The sequence below is a fragment of the Phocoena phocoena genome, chromosome 4 (assembly GCF_963924675.1).
Source record: "Phocoena phocoena chromosome 4, mPhoPho1.1, whole genome shotgun sequence".
NCBI classification, from domain to species: domain Eukaryota; kingdom Metazoa; phylum Chordata; class Mammalia; order Artiodactyla; family Phocoenidae; genus Phocoena; species Phocoena phocoena.
In genome coordinates, this window is record NC_089222.1 from 90,869,371 (window position 1) to 90,892,554 (window position 23,184).

A 23,184-nucleotide genomic window follows, 5' to 3' on the forward strand; every position below is an offset into this window, starting at 1 on the left:
GAAACCGTATTATAACCCTACATAAAAGACTAATTGAAGATCATTTTCAAAACCCTTTTCCACATTAGCCAGATTGTGGTTTGACAAAACTGGATTTTGTTTCTTTGTATCTGGTTATTTACAGATCAGATAGAACTGGGATAGAATTGTCACACTGGAAAGGATTGCCTCTTGTTTTTCTCTACCTCCTTACCTGTTTTCAGTTGCAGTCAGACTTTGTTCTCTCCATCTTCTAAATGTATTTACCAAACCTGTCTACCCTTCTCTAGAGAGTAGTTCTCAAACTTGGTTACACATCAGAAAGCATCTGGGGAGCTTTTTAATTCCTGAAGCTCAGGCCTCACCCAGACCAAAGGAAACCAATCTCTGAGGGGAGGATGCAAGCATAAGGATTTGTTTTTATAACTTGCCAGGTGACCCCAATGTACAGACAAGGTTGAGGACCCTCTGAGAAGGACTGTTCTCAGACCCTCATGTGTATCAGAATCACCCGGCAAACATGCTAAAAAATGGGCCCAGACCCTAACCTTCTTCAGTGAGCTAGTCCTTTGTTCCTTTATGAGCTCCCCAGGCTATTCTAATCCACACCACCATTTGAGAACCCCCTCTAGCTAAACCTCTTCCAGGTAATATCATAAAACCTAAGTTAAAATTCATGGTTTTATTCACAACATCCTAGAAAATGATGTTTATTGATAGGAATTTCATAAAGCCTCTTTGGGGAACACATCAGCTTACATGTTGAAAATATGTTTACAGATGATGCTGTCTTCATGATGGCATCTCCTAAATGTCAGAAGGACATTTATTCATAGATTTAACTTTTAATGCAAATGAAGTTTTTTTTTTTTAATATGATGACAACTATTATTTTCTGTAAAAATAAAAAAGGAGAACATGAGATGTCTAATGTACACCTGTGGGATAAATCCACTACTCCTCTATCTGCATATCCTTGAGTGTCTCTGGAGTAGATGAGAAATAATTCTATAATGTTGAAGGCTATTTCTGTTAGAGCTTAAGGTGGGATACTGTACAGAGAATTGGTTTCCTTTGTTCATGGATAAAAATAGACTCAAAGGACTGTCATTAACACTGGGAAAACGTTGTATGAGATTGAGACTATTGTTACCTATATTGTCCATCTGAATGCTTCCAATGCATAGAAAATCGAACTCCTGTCTTTTTTTTTCTGGACAGATATTGTGGAACTGTTCATTTTTCACATTGTTGGTTACTATTCATCTCTGCTCAGATTCATCAGGCATGCTGCATTTCTCCCTTCCTTTGAAATATTTTCATTTTGGGTTAGATGCTCTTTAAAGTCTCCCCTGATTCAAAAAGTCTATGATTCTGACCCATTGGCTTCTCAACTTGAAATAATCAGGCTTTTGTCTCCAAACATGGCACTCCTAGCAGGAATAACTCAGCATAGGATGAGTATGTCTGCTTTACTTTTGATTTTTCCATTTATTTTCCCAAAAGGGCTTTGCATTTTGAAAGGTTTCATAGCAACTGAGTACCTAGACCATTATCATTGATATGGAGTAGGTGTAGAGCTTCTAGAAATGTATGTATAGTATACACTGATTTTATTTAACAAGTAAATCAAACATTTCAAGCCTTTGTGAGAATTTTAAAGGCTGACAGAAAGGAAATGGATATTGTTAGTACAAATGACATACAGCTCTCTAAATGTGTTTTGTTTTTACTTTATTCTCTATTTGTGGTTACTGCTCAGGAAATTTTGTACTTCTTAGTGAAGTAAGGGAAGACTGTATTTTCTTCTATATTAAGACATTAATTTTATGGAGTTACTACATCAGATATACTAGCATATCTCAGGATTCATTTGAAATGGAAGACAGCAGAGAGGTTCAATTGAGTAAAATATTCCTTTTGTCTGATAACTGAAAAAAATCTGCAATTTGAAATGTGTTTATAACTTTTTGCCTGTGGCATTCTTTTGTGTTATTGCCATTTTTTAACACCTGGTGTGATACATGTCTATTTACTTTTCCTTCTGATAACACTTATTCTTCTTCACTTCTTTCCTTAGAAGATAGAAGTGCTGTTTTATAAAAGTACAATTGTGTGGGTTGTAAGTATTCTTGTTAGGCAGCAGAGGGCACTATGGGGCAGAGGTTTCACAGGAAAAGGAAAGGTTTCTGAAAGATCCTGGGCAAGTGTTCTGGCTTCTGTTGATTGGCAGCTGTCTTGAATTATCCAATGACATGGTCCAAGTTCCAGTTTCGTTGAAAGGATCTACAAATGTATATGTAGAAGGGGAAAATAGGCAAATAACGAAAATGAGATTTTTCATGTCCTTCAGATAAATAGTTCTTTTCAGAAGAGGGCCAGTATCAAGAAAAAGATTCTTTTTAAAAATTGAGTTATAATTCCCGTATTATAAAATTTATCCTTTTAAGAGGCACAGTTTAGTGAGTTTAAGCATATTCACAGTGTTGTGTGACCATCACGCCTACTTAATTCCAGAACGTTTCATTACTCCAAAAAGAAATCCTGTACCCTAAAGTAGCTACTCTCCATTCCTTTCTCTCCTAGTCCCTGGCAACTACAAATCTACTTTCTGTCTCTATGGACTTGCCTATTCTGGACAATTCATATAAATAAAATGGTACAATATATGGCCTTTGTGTCAAGCTTCTTTCCCTTACTATAAACTTTTCAAGCCTCATCCATGTTGTAGCATGCATCAATACTTCATTCCATTTTACGACTAAAAAAGTTCCATTGTATTAATATACCACATTTTGTTTATCCAGTCATCAGCTGATGGACATTTGTGTTTTTTTCATGTTTTGGCCATAATGAATAATGCTACTGGGAACGTTTGTGTACAACGATTTTGTGTGAACATACTTTTTATTTCTCTTGGGTGTATACCTAAGAGTGGAATTTCTGGGTCCTATAGTAACTATGTTTAACTCTTGAGTAGCTGCCAAATGGTTTTCTATAGCAGCTGTACCATTTTATATTCTAGTAGTGTATGAAGGTTCCAATTTCTCCACTTCTTCACCAAAACTCGTTATTGTCTGTCTTTTTGATTATAGCTATTCTAGTGGGTGTGAAGTGGCAGTTCATTGTGGTTTTGATTTGCATTTCTAAGAAATAGAGGCTTTTAAACATTTAGGATTCATGCATTTATTTCAAAACTACAGTCTACCTTGCTGTATCATTCTGAACAAACCACCCTTCCATCTTTTGGGTAGTCTATTGGGCCATAGTGGAATGAATTTTAATAGTGTTTTCCTTGGTCTCTCCCCCTCCCCACTTTCCTCCTTCTCTTTTTCTCTCTCCCTCCCTCCTTCCCTTCTTTTCCTTCCTTTCTTCTGACCAGATGCTGACAAAGCTGCTTTCCTCATGGGCGTTAACTCCTCTGAGGTGGTGAAGGGCTTGATCCATCCTAGAATCAAAGTTGGTAATGAATGTGTTACTAGAGGCTAAATTTAGAACAGGTAAGGTATTTCCAGAGCATTACGATTCTATGATCTTGTAGTAATTGTATACATTTCGTGTTTGTGTATTTTTCAACTTCTGATGATGTCTGCAACAAGAACTTCTATAAAAAAGTGACTTTGGTAAGTATTCCAAATGTTTTCATCTGTGATGCACACCACAGTAAATGCTCTTGTGTTGAGTCTTTCTAGTCTGAAAGATACCATTTTGACAGCTTTCCCTTAGGTAACAAGTCTCTTTGCAGATGCAGACAAGTCCTTTACTTGTTGTGATCAACTCTTTGTTGTCCAGCTAAGAAGTTTTTAAAGCTGTTGGTTTCTGACATGAATAAAATTGGCAAATTGACATCTATCACCTATTTGGAATATTGGCTTTTTAGGCAATCAGACACATTCATTAAGAGTTTCAGAACATATGCTGAAGTTAGCATTTGATTTGAAGAGAGGGGAAAAATGAGACTAGACGTGAGAGATGGAAGGTCATATAGGTTTTATTCAGTATTCAGGAGAATGTTTTAACTATAGAATAACAAGTGCTCTGAGGACTGCTGATCCTGAGGCTTTGCAATAAACAGTCCCAGAGCTGCCAGGTAATGAGACCATCTAAGTATGCTAGTGCATTTCAAAATAATAATTTACATCTGTTATGTGTTAGTCAGTATGAGGTAGGCCATGCTGCAGTAATACACACACAGTAAAATCTCAGTGACAATAAAGTAGGCATTTATTTCTTACTCATACCAAGTCCAATACAGGTTGGACCACCTTCTTCAATTTTGTACTTAGGCCATCTGGAATGGAAGGCCTCCCATGTTGCTGCACAGGGGAAAAGATGATTTGTGAAGAAAATACACCCACTTTAAATGCTTGGGGCTAGAAGTGATATCACCTTTACTAATATTCTATTGGTGAGAATTAGTCGAATTCTCTCCTTAGCTACAGAGGGGCTCAGAAATGTAGTCTTTCTGGAAAGAAGAAGTGGTTTGATCACATATAATATATATAAAGCATTGGTATTATCTCTTTCCATTCCTACAACAATACTCAGAGTTAAATAGGGCAGGGATACTTAAATTATGTTTTTTCCAGTTGAGGAAACAGCTTAGGGAACATAAATAACATTCCAAAGGACATACAGCTAGTATTCAGGTGACGCTTAGACTGTCTTACTCTGTATACATCTTAAATCTGAAAATGAGGTAGACAAATGTGGAAATTTGTGATAGAAGACAGTTATTTTGACTACAATATACTCTCTTTCTTTTGGTTTATTAAGGCATCTGGTGTGACTATGTTATTTAAAACAGTTCAACAACTAATCAAAATCAATTTCCTAGTTCAGCTTACTCTATAAATCAATAATTCTTCCTCTACCGTAATACCAATTCTATGGGAATAATTTGCTTACATTTTTGTCCTCTGTGGTAATCAGAGTTCCTTGAGGCCATGGACTGTGTCTAATTCATCTTAATACCTCAGCATCTAGCACAGTGCCCTGCAAGCAGTAGGTGTTCCATAAATGGTTGGGTTTCTTTTTTTTTTGCATCTTTATTGGAGTATAATTGCTTTACAATGTTGTGTTAGTTTCTGCTGTATAACAAAGTGAATCAGCTATATGTATACATATATCTCCATATCCCCTCCCTCTTACACCTCTCTCACACCCTCTCTATCCCACCCTTCTAGGTGGTCACAAAGCACTGAGCTGATCTCCCTGTGCTATGCAGCTGCTTCCCACTAGCTATCTATTTTACATTTGGTAGTGTATATATGTCAATGCTATCCTATCACTTCGTCCCAGCTTCCCCTCCCAACCCCTGTGTCCTCAAGTCCATTCTCTGTGTCTGTGTATTTATTTCTGTCCTGCTCCTAGGTTCATCGGAACCATTTATTTTTTAGATTCCATATATATGTGTCAGCATACGGTATTTGTTTTTCTCTTTCAGACTTACTTCACTATGTATGACAGATTCTAGATCCATCCACCTGACTACAAATAATGCAATTTTTTTTCTTTTTATGGCTGAGTAATATTCCATTGTATATATGTACCACATCTTCTTTATCCATTCATCTGTCGATGGACACTTAGGTTGCTTCCATGCCCTGGCTATTGTAAATAGAGCTGCAATGAACATTGGGGTACATGACTCTTTTTGTATTTTGGTTTTCTCAGGGTATATGCCCAGTAGTGGGATTGCTGGGTCATATGGTAGTTCTATTTGCAGTTTTTTAAGGAACCTCCACACTGTTCTCCATAGTGGTTGTATCAATTTACATTCCCACCAACAGTGCAAGAAGGTTCTCTTTTCTCCACACCCTCTCCAGCACTTATTGTTTGTAGATTTTTTGATGATGGCCATTCAGACCGGTGTGAGGTGATACCTCATTGTAGTTTTGATTTGCATTTCTCTAATGATTAGTGATAGTGAGCATCCTTTCATGTGTTTCTTGGCAGTCTGTATATCTTTTTGGAGAAATGTCTATTTAGCTGTTCTGCCCATTTTTGGATTAAGTTGTTTGTTTTTTTTGATATTGAGATGCATGAGTTGCTTGTATATTTTGGAGATTAATCCTTTGTCAGTTGCTTCATTTGCAAATATTTTCTCCCATTCTGAGGGTGGTCGTTTTGTCTTGTTTATGGTTTCCTTTGCTGTGCAAAAGCTTTTAAGTTTCATTAGGTCCCATTTGTTTATTTTTTTATTTCCATTTCTTTAGGAGATGGGTCAAAAAGGATCTTGCTGTGATTTATGTCATAGAGTGTTCTGCTCTGTTTTCCTCTAAGAGTTTTATAGTGTCTGACCTTACATTTAGGTCTTTAATCCATTTTGAGTTTATTTTTGTATTTGGTGTTAGGGAGTGTTCTAACTTCATTCTTTTCCATGTAGCTGTCCAGTTTTCCCAGCACCACTTATTGAAGAGGATGTCTTTTTTCCATTCTATATTCTTGCCTCCTTTATCAAAGGTAAGGTGACCATATGTGTGTGAGTTTATCTCTGGGCTTTCTATCCTGTTCCATTGATCTATATGTCTGTTTTTGTGCCAGTACCATACTGTTTTGATTACTGTAGCTTTGTAGTAGAGTCTGAAGTCATGGAGCCTGATTCTTCCAGTTGCACTTTTCTTTCTCAAGATTGCTTTGGCTATTTGCGTCTTTTGTGTTTCCATACAAATTGTAAAAAAAATTTTTCTAGTTCTGTGAAAAATGCCATTGTAGTTTGATAGGGATTGCATTGAATTTGTAGACTGCTTTGAGTAATATAGTCATTTTCACAGTATTGAGTCTTCCAATCCAGAAACATGGTATAGCTCTCCATTTGTTTGTATTGTCTTTGATTTCTTTCATCAGTGCCTTATAGTTTTCTGCATACAGGTTTTTTGCCTCCCTAGGCAGGTTTATTCCTAAGTATTTTATTCTTTTCTGTTGCAATGGTAAATGGGAGTGTTTACTTAATTTCTCTTTCAGATTTTTCATTGTTAGTATATAGATATGCAAGAAATTTCTGTGCATTAATTTTGTATCCCGCTATTTTACCAAATTCATTGATTAGCTCTAGTAGTTTTGTGGTAGCATCTTTAGGATTCTTTATGTATAGTATCAAGTCATCTGCAAACAGTGACAGTTTTACTTCTTTTCCAGTTTGGATTCCTTTTATTTCTTTTTCTTCTCTGATTGCTGTGGCTAAAACTTCCAAAACTATGTTGAATAATAGTGGTGAGAGTTGGTACCCTTGTCTTGTTCCTGACCTTAGTGGAAATGGTTTCAGTTTTTCACCATTGAAAATGATGTTGGCTGTGCTTTTGTCATATATGGCATTTATTATGTTGAGGTAGGTTCCCTCTTTGCCCACTTTCTGGAGAGTTTTTATTATAAATTGGTGTTGAAATTTGTTGAAAGCTTTTTCTGCATCTATTGAGATTATCATATGGTTTGTATCCTCCAATTTGTTAATATGGTGTATCACATTGATTGATTTGCGTATATTGAAGAATCCTTGGTTTCCTGGATAAACCCCACTTGATCATGGTGTATGATCCTTTTAATGTGCGGTTGGATTTTGTTTGCTAGTATTTTGTTGAGGATTTTTGCATCTATGTTCATCAGTGATACTGGCCTGTAGTTTTCTTTTCTGTGATGTCTTTGTCTGGTTTTGTTATCAGGGAGATGGTGGCAATGTAGAATGAGTTTGGGAGTGTTCCTCCCTCTGCTATATTTTGGAAGAGTTTGAGAAGGATAGGTGTTAGCTCTTCTCTAAATGTTTGATAGAATTCGCCTCTGAAGCCATCTGGTCCTGGGCTTTTGTTTGTTAGAAGATTTTTAATCACAGTTTCAATTTTAGTGCTTGTGATTGGGCTGTATATGTTTTCTATTTCTTTCTGGTTCGGTCTCAGAAAGTTGTGCTTTTTTAAGAATTTGTCCATTTCTTCCAGGTTGTCTATTTTATTGACATATAGTTGCTCATGGTAATCTCTCATGATCCTTTGTATTTCTGCAGTGTCAGTTGTTACTTCTTTTTCATTTCTATTGATTTGAGTCTTCTCCCTTTTTTCTTGATGAGTCTAGCTGATGTTTTATCAATTTTGTTTAACTTTTCAAAGAACCAGCTTTTAGTTTATTGATCTTTGCTATTGTTTCCTTCATATCTTTTTCATTTATTTCTGATCTGGTCTTTTTTTTTTTTTTTTAAACATCTTTATTGGGGTATAATTGCTTTACAGTGGTGTGTTAGTTCTGCTTTATAACAAAGTGAATCAGTTATACATATACATATGTTCCCATATCTCTTCCCTCTTTTTTTTTTAACATCTTTATTGGAGTATACTTGTTTTACAATGGTGTGTTAGTTTCTGCTTCATAACAAAGTGAATCAGTTATACATATGCATATGTTCCCATATCTCTTCCTTCTTGTGTCTCCCTCCCTCCCACTCTCCCTATCCCACCCCTCTAGGTGGTCACAAAGCACCGAGCTGATCTCCCTGTGCTATGTGGCTGCTTCCTACTAGCTATCTACCTTACGTCTGGTAGTGTATATATGTCCATGCCACTCGCTCACCTTGTCCCAGCTTACCCTTCTCCCTCCCTGTGTCCCCAAGTCCATTCTCTATGTCTGCATCTTTAATCCTGTCCTGCCCCTAGGTTCTTCATGACCATTTTTTTTTCTTAGATTCCATATATATGTGTTAGCATATGGCATTTGTTTTTCTTTCTGACTTCACTCTGTATGACAGACTCTGGGTCCATCCACCTCACTGCAAATAACTCAATTTCCTTTCTTTTATGGCTGAGTAATATTCCATTGTGTATATGTGCCACATCTTCTTTATCCATTCATCTGCTGTTGGACACTTAGGTTGCTTCCATGTCCTGGCTATTGTAAATAGAGCTGCAGTGAACATTGTGGTACATGACTCTTTTTGAATTATGGTTTTGTCAGGGTATATGCCCCATAGTGAGATTGCTGGGTCGTATGGCAGTTCTATTTTTAGATTTTTAAGGAACCTCCATACTGTTCTCAATAGTGACTGTATCAGTTTACATTCCCACCAACAGTGCAAGAGGGTTCCCTTTTCTCCACACCCTCTCCAGCATGTATTGTTTGTAGATTTTTTGACAATGGCCATTCTGACTGGTGTGAGATGATTTCTCATTGTAGTTGTGATTTGCATTTCTCTAATGATTAGTGATGTTGAACATCCTTTCATGTGTTTGCTGGCCATCTGTATATCTTCTTTGGAGAAATGTCTATTTAGGTCTTCTGCCCATTTTTGGATTGTTTGTTTTTTTGATATTGAGCTGCATGAGCTGCTTGTAAATTTTGGAGATTAATCCTTTGTCAGTTGCTTCATTTGCAAATATTTTCTCCCATTCTGAGGGTTGTCTTTTGGTCTTGTTTATGGTTTCCTTTGCTGTGCAAAAGCCTTGAAGTTTCATTAGGTCCCATTTGTTTATTTTTGTTTTTATTTCCATTTCTCTAGGAGGTTCTGATCTGGTCTTTATGATTTATTTCCTTCTGCTAAATTTTTGGTTTTTTTGTTCTGCTTTGTCTAATTGCTTTTGGTGTAAGGTTAGGTTGTTCATTTGAGGTGTTTCTTGTTTCTTGAGGTGGGATTGTATTGCTATAAGCTTCCCTTTAGAATTGCTTTTGCTGCATCCCATTGGTTTTGGGTCATCGTGTTTTCGTTGTCATTTGTTTCTAGGTATTTTTTGATTTCCTCTTTGATTTCTTCAGTCATCTCTTGGTTCTTTAGTAGCATGTTGTTTAGCCTCCATGTGTTTGTATTTTTTACAGATTTTTTTCCTGTAATTGATATCTAGTCTTATAGCATTGTGGTCAGAAAAGGTACTTGATATGATTTCAATTTTCTTAACTTTACCAAGGCTTGATTTGTGACCCAAGATATGATCTATCCTGGAAAATGTTCCATGTGCACTTGAGAAGAAAGTGTATTCTGTTGTTTTTGGATGGAATGTCCTATAAATATCAGTTAAGTCCATGTAGTCTAATGTGTCATTTCAAGCTTGTGTTTCCTTATTTATTTTCAGTTTGGATGATCTGTCCATTGGTGAAAGTGGGGTGTAAAGTCCCCGACTATTATTGTGTTACTGTCAATTTCCCCTTTTATGGCTGTTAGCAGTTGCCTTTTATATTGAGGTGCTCCTTTTTGAGTGCATAAATATTTACAATTGTTTTATCTTCTTCTTGTATTGATCCCTTGATAATTATGTGGTTTTCTTCTTTGTCTCTTGTTATAGTCTTTATTTTAACGTCTATTTTGTCTGATATGAGAACTGCTACTCCAGCTTTCTTTTGATTTCCATTTGCATAGAATATCTTTTTCCATCCCCTCACTTTCAATCTGTGTGTGTCCCTAGGTCTGAAGTGGGTCTCTTGTAGACAGCATATATGTGGGCCTTGTTTTTGTATCCTTTCAGCCAATCTGTTTCTTTTCGTTGGAGCATTTAATCCATTTAATTTAAAGTAATTATTGATATGTATGTTCCTATTACCATTTTCTTAATTGTTTTGGGTTTGTTTATGTAGGTCTTTTTCTTCTCTTGTTTTCCCCCATCTATAGAAGTTCCTTTAGCATTTGTTTTAAAGCTGGTTTGGTGGTGCTGAGTTCTCTTAGCTTTTGCTTGTCTGTAAAGGTTTTAATTTCTCTGTCAAATCTGAATGAGATCCTTGCTAGGTAGAGTAATCTTGGTTGTAGAGTTTTCCCTTTCATCACTTTAAATATGTCTTGCCACTCCTTTCTGGCTTGCAGAGTTTCTGCTTAAAGATCAGCTCTTAAGCTTATAGGAATTCCCTTGTATGTTATTTGTTGTTTTTCCCTTCCTGGTTTTAATATTTTTTCTTTGTATTTAATTTTTGATAGTTTGATTAATATGTGTTTTGGCGTGTTTCTCCTCAGATTTATCCTGTATGGACTCTCTGTGCTTCCTGGACTTGATTGACTATTTCCTTTCCCATGTTAGGGAAGTTTTCAAGTATAATCTCTTCAAATATTTTCTCAGGCCCTTTATTTTTCTCTTCTTCTTCTGGGACCCCTATAATTCAAAAGTGGGTGCATTTAATATTGTCCCAGAAATCTCTGAGACTGTTGTCAGTTCTTTTCATTCTTTTCTCTTTATCTGCTCTGCGGCCATTATTTCCAGTATTCTATCGTCCAGGTCATTGTCCATTCTTCTGCCTCAGTTATTCTGCTATTGATTCCTTCTAGAGTATTTTTAACTTCATTTATTGTGTTGTTCATCATTGTTTGTTTGCTCTTTAGTTCTTCTAGGTCCTTGTTAAACATTTATTCTTTTTTCTCCATTCTATTTCCAAGATTTTGGATCATCTTTACTATCACTACTCTGAATCCTTTTTCAGGTAGACTGCCTATTTCTTCTTCATTTGTTTGGTCTGGTGGTTTTTTACCTTGCTTCTGCATCTGGTGCCTATTTCTCTGTCTTTTCATTTTGTTTAACTCACTGTGTTTGCAGTCTCCTTTTTGCAGGCTGCAGGTTCGTAGTTCCTCTTATTTCTCTTGTCTGCCCCCAGTGGGTGAGGTTGTTTCAGTGGGTTGTGTAGGTTTCCTGGTGGGGGGGACTGGTTCCTGTCTTCTTTTGGGTGGGGCTGGATCTTGTCTCTTTGGTGGGCAGGGCTGCAACCGGTGTGTTTTGGGGTGTCTTTGAACTTAGTATGACTTTAGGCAGCCTGTGTGCTAATGAATGGAGCTGTGTTCCTCTCTTACTAGTTGTTTGGCATGGGTTTTCCAGCACTGGAGCTTGTTGGCCATTGGGTGGAGCTCAGTCTTAATGTTGAGATGGAGATCTCTGAGAGAGCTCTCACCAATTTATATTATGTGGAGCTGGAAGGACTCTGAAGGTCTCTGGCAGTCCAGTGTCCTGGACTCAGCTCTCCCAACTTGGAGGCTCAGGCCCAACACCCGGCCGGAGCACCATAACCCTGCCAACTGCATGGCATGGAATAAAATGAAGAAAAATAAAGTGAACAGACAGAACCCCAAAACAAATGGTAAAAGCAAAACTAAATTGACAAAATCACACAAAAAAACATACACACACACACACTCACAAAAAGAGAAAAAAAAAAAAGGAAGAGAGAAACCAAACCAGTAAACAAACCCACCAATGAAAACAAGCACTAAAAACTAAGCTAAGATAAACATAAAACCAAAAACGAATCAAACGCAGGAAGAAAACCCCAAGGCTACATTTGCTCCCAAATTCCATCGCCTCAATTTTGGGACATTTGTTGTCTATTCAGGTACTCCACAGATGTAGGGTTTATCAAGCTGATTGCGGGGATTTAATCTGCTGCTCTTGAGGCTGCACAGAGAAATTTCCCTTTCTCTACTTTGTTTGCACAGCTCCTGGGGTTCAGCTTTGGTTTTGGCCCCACCTCTGCGTGTAGGCCACTCTCAGGCATCTCTTCCCCACCCAGAGAGGAGGGTGTTAAAGCTGTGGCTGATTAGGGCTCTCTTACTCCCTCAGGCTAGTTAGAGGGAGGAGTATGGTAGTCATAATTGGAATGCGGGGCATGCGTGCAGTGGCAGAGACCGGCATGATGTTGCAACAGCCTGAGGTGCACCATGTGTTCTTCCAGGGAAGGTGGCCCTAGATCATGGGACCCTGGCAGTGGCGGGCTGCACAGGCTTCTGGAGGGGTGTGGGTAGTGACCTGTGCTTGCACACAGGATTCTTGGTGGCAGTGGCGGCAGTAATAGAGGTCTTTGCCTGTCTCTGGGGTCCAAGATGTTAGCCATTGGTCATGCCTGTCTCTGGAGCTCACTTAGGCGGTGCTCTGCCATCTGTGGGCACATGGAGCAGGAAGCCCCTCTCCTCACACACCCCAAAACAATGGCCTCTTGACTCTCCATCAGGTCCAGACTTTTGCTCGGACTCCCTCCTGGCTAGCTGTAGTGCACTAGCCCCCTTCAGGCTGTCTTCATGCAGCCAACCCCAGTCCACTCCCTAGGGTCTGACCTCTGAAGCTCAAGCCTCAGCTCCCAGCCCTCACCTGCCCCAGTGGGTGAGCAGACAACCATCTCAATCTGGTGAGTGCCGGTTGGCACTGATCCTCTGTGTGGGAATCTCTCTGCTTTGCCCTCTGCACCCCTGTTGCTGTGCTGTCTTCTGTGGCTCCAAAGCTTCCCACCTCCATCCACACCAGTGAAGGGACTTCCTAGTGTGTGGAAACTTTTCCTCCTTCACAGCTCCCTCCCAGAGGTTCAGGTCCTGTTCCTATTCTTTTATCTCTGTGTTTTCTTTTTTCTTTTGCCCTACCCAGGTATGTGGGGATTTTCTTGCCTTTCGGGAAGTCTGAGGTCTTCTGCCAGCATTCAGTAGGCGTTCTGTAGGAGTTCCACATGTAGATGTATTTTTGATGTATTTGTGGGGAGGAAGGTGATCTCCACGTCTTATTCCTCTGCTGTCTTCAAGGTCTGCCTATGTTTCTTTTTTGCAGAGGTGTATGTTAGCCATTCTGTACTTCCTATGTATTCTAGACAGCTCTGGCTTGATATTTCACCAAGCTGAAAATGACTTCTGGTTTGGGAACTTGACACACCATTGAGATCAAATTGAAATCATTTTCCAGCATTACATCCCTGTACAGACTTTTCTGAGCAAGGTCCAACAGTTGCCACTCCTCCCTGCCAAAGTCTACAGTTACATCCTTGAAAGACACTGATCCCTGACTGTTCTTCACGGGCATCAGAGACACCTCTTCACTCAGCCCCTGGAAGCTCCCTGTGCTCACCAGCCCCTCACCCACACTCTTTCAAGGCAGTGGCCATCTAATCACAGCCATAAATGTTAAAATAAAATATTGAGCTGACGTTGAACCATACTCAGCAGGACAAGTAGCTAAGCTATTTCTTGGTAGTGAGGTTAGAGGTGTTTGGCAGCTTCTTGCCTTTTAAGACATTCGCCACCCCATGCCTGCATGACATGCTATGATTATAGAAGAGGACTTGCTCTGTGTAAAACTAATGAGCCCATAGGAGGACTGAAATCAAACCTTTGTCTCTTTAATATTGTGTTCTCAGGGACTGAGTTACTACCCCAGCCTCTACTATAATGGAATCAGTGAAGCAAGCTAATATATTATTATTCAACAGTAAAAGAAAAGAAACCCTCATCCTCCATCCTCTCCCTCCCTCCCCCACTCTCCCTCTTGCTCATGCACTCTCTCTATTTCTCTCTCTCTCTTCTTCCATCTCCTGGAGACAAAGTAAGAAAGCACACTGTAAGGCTTTTCTTTTCTTAGGAATTGTACTGACTTTATAGAGACAATTGTCACGGCTAAGAATAGAGATGTATGTGCTGTTGATGACAATTGCAAAAGATGGCAAAAATTCTTGCAGTGTTAACATGCTATACAAAATTTAGTTCTAGCTCTAATGCTAACTAACTCTTGGACTTTGGTCAAATACTCCATCTCTCTGAGCACCCATGAAGAAGTTAAATCTTCTGTGTGTCTTAGTGGTGGGGTGATTGGCATCTAAAGGGGATAATTCTTCGTGTATGAGCATGTCCACACATTGTAGGAGGCTTTGCATTCCTCCTCCAAGGTGCTAAATACCACTAATACTCTCAGTCACTATAACAATGGAAAAATGCCCACCCTGTTTCCAAATGCCCCCCACCCTTAGGGGGAGGCACCATCCTGAGTTGAGAGACACTATACGTGATTATCAGGAAGTAGGGTTCTTCAGGCCTAGTATTTTATGATTCCAGGAGAGTTCTAACTGTGCTGATCAGAAATAAGTTATTTTACTTTAAAAAGATTAATAATAATCAAACAATAATAATAATAAGTAGCCATTGAATGCTCACTATGGGTGCTATGCTATGTGCTTTTTATGGATAGCTTATTTAATCTAACAGCAAGCCTGCAAAATTGATCTTATTTACATTTCCATTTTATAGTTAAAGACAGTGAACCTTAGAACGATTAACTGCTCAAGGGAACGTGGGTAATAAATACTGGATTGAGGGTGAGGAAGTGATAAAAGTGGAAAAGGGATGGGAAAGGGGGAACTAATATTTATTGGATGCTAAGTGTCAAATGTTGTGCTATGTATATTTACACCCACTGTCTCATTGAACCTCTCCCAACAACCATGAGACAAGAATATTTTAATATTGTTATTTTACAGATGAGAAAGTGAGGGATCAAAGTGGTTAAAAATTTGACTCCACTTCTTTTCAGTTTTGTTTTTTTCTGTCATATACTCTCGACCCCCAAGTAATCAAAGTCTTCTGTGAGGTTATTTTGAAAAGAGCTCAGACATAGGTCCATTTAGTCCCTGAAAAGTGGGCATGTAGATTTTCCTGCCTCTGTCGTCCTTCATTGGACAGAAAGTGATGAAAATGATTAATTCGTGAGCAGTATATTGGATTTTCAGTTTTATTAATTGATTCAGCACACATCATACCATCCATTTCTTCCTCTGCTACAACTTCAGGCTTTCTTCCTATTTCTTTGCTACTCCCCACCCATGGCCAGTTTCTCTCCCACTCCTACTTCTCAAGTATTTAGGGAATTAAAAGGGAGTGAGCAAGTTAGTCATGTTCTTTTTAACTTTCAAAGTGACTACTATAGACAGAGAGTGATTCCTCGGTGCTCTGGAGGATAAAAATCATTCCTGGTGCTTTATTTGTGCGGGTGTGCTCTTGACGCCAATAATAAAAAACTGTGATGCCACCGGCTTATGGATTACTGTGGAAATGACTCAAGATAACTGATCAGGGAGTGAGTGACTCATAACTAAATCACTACCAGACACAAACTGGCTCCTGCTGTGTTCACTCTCCGGGCAGCTAAAGGATGGATGCAATAGGCCTATTTTAAATGTTAAGTCGTTGGAGCACATTCTGCTTCCAGGCTTGGAGACTGTCCAGCTGAAAATCACTCCTACTTGGAGTCTATCAGAAACCTGCTCTACAGCAGTGCCTTTGCATCACGGCAACAGGATCTGCATCTGTACAGCAGCAGCAGGCACAGAGGTTGGAGCTCTCCCTAGTAGGTTATGAGAGAGCTTTTGCCACACACCTCCAGGGAGGGGAAATGCAGCCTGAGTTTTATAGTAGGAGAATCTGAGTCAGAATGATGCACTAAATTGCCATTCTCCCCGCACAGAGTTGAGAACGGCCCTGGGAATTAATATAATAAAGAAGGTGGAAGCTGATGCTGGAAAGAATCTTTAAGAGCATAATTCAGGTGAAGAGACTGCAGCCCAGGGAGGTTAGGTCACTTGCCAAAGGTTATACAATTTATTAGCAACAGCAGCAGAAGGACAAGGGCTGGGGATTCGAGATTCCTAACATACTCTACCAGTATTTTTCAAACTTTATGGTGGGTAGGAGTCAGAGGGGATTGTGTTAGAGTAAAAATTCTGGTTTATAGGTCTGGGATGGGGGAGACCCTCAAGGTGGTAGAGGATTAAGACGTGGAGATCACCTTCCTCTCCAAAATTACATCAGAAATACATCTACATGTGGAACAACTCCTACAGAACACCTAATGAACGCTGGCAGAAGACATCAGACTTTCCAAAAGCCATGTGGCTGACAGGGTCTTGGTTCCCCAGCTGGGTGTCAGGCCTGTGCCTCTGAGGTGGGAGAGCTGAGTTCAGGACATTGGTCCACCAGAGACCTCTCAGCTCCATGTAATATCAAACGGCGAAAGCTCTCCCAGAGATCTCCATCTCAACACTAAGACCTAGCTCCACTCAACAACCAGCAAGCTACAGTGCTGGACACCCTATGCAAAACAACGAGAAAGAAAGGAACACAACCCCACCCCTTAGGAGAGATCATAATAAGGTCACAGCTACCCTGAAACACATAATAAGATCACATAATAAGGTCACAGCTACCCTGAAACACACAGCGAGACATGGTGCTGCCCACCAGAAAGACAAAATCTAGCCTCATCCACCAGAAGACAGGCACTAGTCCCCTCGACCAGGAAGCCTACACAACCCACTGAACAAACCTTAGCCACTGGGGGCAGACACCAAAAACAACTGGAACTATGAAACTGCAGCCTGTGAAAAGGAGACTGCAAACACAGTAAGTTAAGCAAAATGAGAAGACAGAGAAACACACAGGAGATAAAGGAGCAAGGTAAAAACCCACCAGACCAAACAAATGAAGAGAAAATAGGCAGTCTACCTGAAAAAGAATTCAGAGTAGTGATAGTAAAGATGATCCAAAATCTTGGAAATAGAAAGGAGAAAAAACAAGAAACGTTTAACAAGGACTTAGAAGAACTAAAGAGCAAACAAACAATGATGAACATTATTGAATAAATGAAGTTTAAAATTCTCTAGAAAGAATCAATAGCAGAATAACCGAGGCAGAAGAATGGATAAGTGACCAGGAAGATAAAATAGTGGAAATAATTACCATAGAGCAGAATAAAGAAAAGGGAATGAAAAGAATTGAGGACAGTCTTGGACACCACTGCGACAACATTAAACACACCAACATTCGAATTATAGGGGTGCCAGAAGAAGAAGGGAAAAAGAAATGTACTAAGAAAATGTTTGAAGAGATTATAGTTGAAAACTTCCCTAATATGGGAAAGGAAATAGTCAATCAAGTCCAGGAAGTGCACAGAGTCCCATACAGGAGAAATCCAAGGAGAAACATGTCAAGACACATATTAATCAAACTACTGAAAATTAAATACAAAGAAAAAATATTAAAAGCAGCAAGGGACAAACAACAAATACCATACAAGGGAATCCCCATAAGGTTAATAGCTGATTTTAGAGCAGAAACTCTGTAAACCAAAAGGGAGTGGCAAGACATATTTAAAGTGATGAAAGGGAAAAACCTATAACCAAGATTACTCTACCCAGCAAGGATCTCATTCAGATTTGATGGAGAAGTTAAAACCTTTATAGACAAGCAAAAGCTAAGAGAATTCAGCACCACCAAAGCAGCTTTACAACAAATTCTAAAAGAACTTCTCTAGGCAGGAAACACAAGAGAAGGAAAAGACCTACAATAACAAACTCAAAACAATTAAGAAAATGGTAATAGGAACATACATATCGATAATTACCTTAAATGTAAATGGATTAAATGCTCCCACCAAAAGACATAGACTAGCTGAATGGATACAAAAACAAGAACCGAACATAGGCTGTCTACACAAGACCCAATTCAGACCTAGGGACACATACAGACCAAAAGTGAGGGGATGGAAAAAGATATTCCATGCAAATGGAAATCAAAAGAAAGCTGGAGTAGCAATTCTCATATCAGACAAAATAGACTTTAACACAAAGACTATTACAAGAGACAAAGAAGAACACTAAATAATGATCAAGGGACCAATTGGAGAAGAAGATATAACAATTGTAAATATTTATGAACCCAAAATAGGAGCACCACAATACATAAGGCAAATGTGAACAGCCATAAAAGGGGAAAACGACAGTAACACAATCATAGTAGGGGACTTTAACACCCCACTTTCACCAATGGACAGATCATCCCAAATGAAAATAAATAAGGAAACACAAGCTTTAAATGACACATTAAACAAGATGGACTTAATTGATATTTATAGGACATTCCATCCAAAAACAACAGAATACACTTTCTTCTCAAGTGCTCATGGAACATTCTCCAGGATAGACCATATCTTGGGTCACAAATCAAGCCTTGGTAAACTTAAGAAAATTGAAATCATATCAAGTATCTTTTCCGAAAACAACACTATGAGACCAGATATCAATTACAGGAAAAATCGGTAAAAAATACAAACACATGGAAGCTAAACAATACACTACTTAATATCCAAGGGATCACTGAAGAAATCAAAGAGGAAATAAAATAATACCTAAAAACAAATGACAATGAAACCATGTCGATCCAAAACCTGTAGGATGCAGCAAATGCAGTTCTAAGAGGGAAGTTTATTGCAATGCAGTCCTACCTTAAGCAACATGAGGCATCTTAAATAAACAACCTAAACTTACACCTAAAGCAATTAGAGAAAGAAGAACAAAAAAAAGTTAGCACAAGGAAAGAAATCATAAAGATCAGATCAGAAATAAATGAAAAAGAAAAGAAGAAAACAATAGCAAATATCAATAAAACTAAAAGCTGTTTCTTTGAGAAGATAAACAAAATTGATAAAACATTAGCCAGACTCATCAAGAAAAAAAGGGAGAAGACTCAAATCATTAGAATGAGAAATGAAAAACTATGTCAGAAGCATTAACTGACACTGCAGAAATACAAAGGATCATGAGACATTACTACAAGCAACTCTATGCCAATAAAATGGACAACCTGCAGAAATGGAAAAATTCATAGAAAAGCACAACATTCGAGATTGAACCAGGAAAAAATAGAAAATATAAACACACCAATCACAAGAACTGAAATTGAGACTGTGATTAAAAATCTTCCAAAAAACAAAAGCCCAGAGCCACGTGGCTTCACAGGCGAATTCTATCAAACATTTAGAAAAGAGCTAACACCTATCCTTCTCAAACTCTTCCAAAATATAGCAGAGGGAGGAACAAACCCCAAACTCATTCTACAAGGCCACCACCACCCTGATACCAAAACCAGACAAAGATGTCACAAAGAAAGAGAACTACAGGCCAATATCACTGATGAATATAGATGCAAAAATCTTCAACAAAATACTAGCAAACAGAATCCAACAACACATTAAAAAGATCATATACCATGATCAAGTGCGGTTTATCCCAGGAATGCAAGGATTCTTCAATATATGCAAATCAATCAGTATAATAAACCACATTAAAAAATTGAAGAATAAAAACCATATGATCATCTCAACAGATGCAGAAAAAGCCGTCAACAATCTTCAACACCCATTTATGATAAAAATCCTCCAGAAAGTAGGCAAAGAGGGAACTTAACTTACCTCAACATAATAAATGCCATATGTGACAAACCCACAGCCAACATCGTTCACAATGGTGAAAAACTGAAACCATTTCCTCTGAGATCAGCAACAAGACAAGGTTGTCCATTCTCACCACTATCATTCAACATTGTTTTGGAAGCTTTAGCCACAGCAATCAGAGAAGAAAAAGAAATAAAAGGAATCCAAATTGGAAAAGAAGAAGTAAAGCTGCCACTGCTTGCAGATGACATGATACTATACATAGAGAATCCTAAAGATGCTACCAGAAAACTACTAGAGCTAATCAATGAATTTGGTAAAGTAGCAGGATACAAAATTAATGCACAGAAATTCTTGCATTCCTATACAATAATGATGAAAAATCTGAAAGAGAAATTAAGGAAATACTCCCATTTACCACTGTGAAAGAAAGAATAAAATACCTAGGAATAAACCTACCTAAGGAGAAAAAGACCTGTATGCAGAAAACATTAAGACACTGATGAAAGAAATTAAAGATGATACAAACAGATGGAGAGGTATACCATGTTCTTGGATTGGGAGAATCAACATTGTGAAAATGACTATACTACCCAAAGCAAACTACAGATTCAAGCAATTCCTGTCAAACTACCAATGGCATTTTTCACAGAACTATACATACAAAAAAATTTCACAGTTTGTATGGAAACACAAAAGACCCTGAATAGCCAAAGCAATCTTGAGAAAGAAAAACAGACCTGGAGGAATCAGGCTCCCTGACTTCAGACTATACTACAAAGCTATAGTAATCAAGACAATATGGTACTGGCACAAAAACACAAATATAGATCAATGGAACAGAATGGAAAGTGCAGAGATAAACCCAAGCATATATGGTCACCTTATTTTTGATAAAGTAGGCAAGAATATACAATAGAGAAAAGAGAGCCTCTTCAGTAAATGGTGCTGGGGAAACTGGACAGCTACATGTAAAAGAAGGAAATTAGAACACTTTTTAACACCATACACAAAAATAAACTCAAAATTGATTAAAGACCTAAATTTAAGGCCAGACACTATAAAACTCTTAGAGAAAAACATAGGCAGAACACTCTATGACATAAATCTCAGCAAGATCCTTTTTGACTTACCTCCTAGAGAAATGAAAATAAAAACAAAAATACATGGGACCTAATGAAACTTAAAAGCTTTTGCACAGCAAAGGAAACCATAAACAAGACAAAAAGGCAACCATCAGAATGGGAGAAAATATTTGCATAGGAAGCAACTAACAAAGGACTAATCTCCAAGATATATAAGCAGGTCATGTGGCTCAATATCAAAAAACAAACAACCCAATCCAAAAATAGGAAGAAGACCTAAATAGACATTTCTCCAAAGAAGATATACAGATTTCCAACAAACACATGAAAGTATGCTCAACATCACTAATCATTAGAGAAAGGCAAATCAAAACTGCAATGGGATATCACCTTACACCAGTCAGAATGGCCATCATCAAAATATCTGCAAACAATAAATGCTGGATAGGGTGTGGAGAAAAGGGAACCCTCTTGCACTGCTGGTGGGAATGTAAATTGATACAGCCACTATGGAGAACAGTATGGAGGTTCCTTTAAAAACTACAAATAGAACTACCATACGACCCAGCAATCCCACTACTGGGCATGTACCCTGAGAAAACCATAATTCAAAAAGATTCATGTACCAAAATGTTCATTGCAGCTCTATTTATAATAGCCCAGAGATGAAAACAACCTAGGTGTCCATCATTGCATGAATGGATAAAGAAGATGTGGCACATATATACAATGGAATATTACTCAGCCATAAAAAGAAACGAAATTGAGTTATTTGTAGTGAGGTGGATGGACTTAGAGTCTGTCATACAGAGTGAATTAAGTCAGAAGGAGAAAAACAAAATATATATGGGATCTAAAAAAAAAAAAATTGTTCTGAAGACCCTAGGGGCAGGACAAAAATAAAGACGCAGATGTAGAGAATGGACTTGAGGACACAGGGAGGGGGAAGGGTAAGTTGGGACGAAGTGAGAGTGGCTTGGACTTACATATACTACCAGATGTAAAATAGATAGGAAGCAGCTGCATAGCACAGGGAGATCAGCTCAGTGCTTTGTAACCTCCTAGAGGGGTGGGATAGGGAGGGTGGGAGGGAGATGCAAGAGTGAGGAGAATTGGGGATATATGTATATGTATAGCTGATTCACTTTGTTATAAAGCAGAAACTAACACACTATTGTAAAGCTATTATACTCCATAAAGGTGTGAAATAAATAAATAAAAAGAAAAATAAAAAACGTAGGTCTGGGATGAGATGCCAAGTGTTGACATCGTTAACAATCTCTCAGGTGATGCTGATGCTGTAGGTCTTAGGACCACACTTTGAACAGCAAGACTTTAGACCATGTTGCCACACTACTCCAGGATATTTGGTCCTTTAGTGATAGGAACATGAATCTCTTACAGGAGTGTTGGGTAGGGAGACCCCAGGCTAGCTCAACTCTGTTCCCCACCTCTCTTCCACTTTTCACCTCTCTCCCTCCCTTCTTGCTTTCCTCCCTTCCTTGCTTCTTTCTTCCTTTCCTCTTATATTCAGCATAAAGCTAGAACCACAGAATGTGGATAAATACATTGGTTTTACTAGAAGGTGGTTGCTGATAGAGAATGCCCAGGATCAAAATGAGCACTGCTCTCAGATGAAGGAATACTTTCAATGTGATTTCCAGGTGACCTATGACGTTGGTGCCTTATCTAAGTCAACTTATGAGAGGATGTTTAAGTGGCTGGTGGCACGTATCAACAGGGCCCTGGATACCAAGCTGTCAAGGCAGTTTTTCACTGGCATTCTCTTTTTTCTAAACCTGTTTTTCTTTTCTTTTCTTTTTTTAACATCTTTATTGGAGTATAATTGCTTTAAAATGGTGTGTTAGTTTCTGCTTTATAACAAAGTGAATCAGCTATACATATACATATATTCCCACATCTCCTCCCTCTTATGTCTCCCTCCCACCCTCTCCATCCCACTCCTCTAGGTGGTCACAAAGCACTGAGCTGATCTCCCTGTCCTATGTGGCTGCTTCCCACTAGCTGTTGGTTTTACATTTGGTAGTGTATATATGTCCATGCCACTCTCTCACTTTGTCCCAGCTTACCCTTCCCCTCCCCATGTCCTCAAGTCCATTCTCTAGTAGGTCTGCATCTTTATTCCCATCCTGCCTCTAGGTTCTTCATGATCATTCTTCTTTTTTAGATTCCATATATATATG

General features: G+C 38.5%; 1 protein-coding gene across 1 annotated transcript in view; it reads left to right on the forward strand.

Moving 5' to 3' along the window:
- Nucleotides 1-23,184, forward strand: part of MYH15 (myosin heavy chain 15) — a 171,445-nt gene that overhangs the window by 38,787 nt on the left and 109,474 nt on the right. Inside the window, 3 exon segments of the mRNA XM_065875875.1 lie at nucleotides 3,362-3,463; nucleotides 3,466-3,479; nucleotides 22,645-22,750. Of these exon segments, the coding sequence (XP_065731947.1) occupies nucleotides 3,362-3,463; nucleotides 3,466-3,479; nucleotides 22,645-22,750 (222 nt within the window).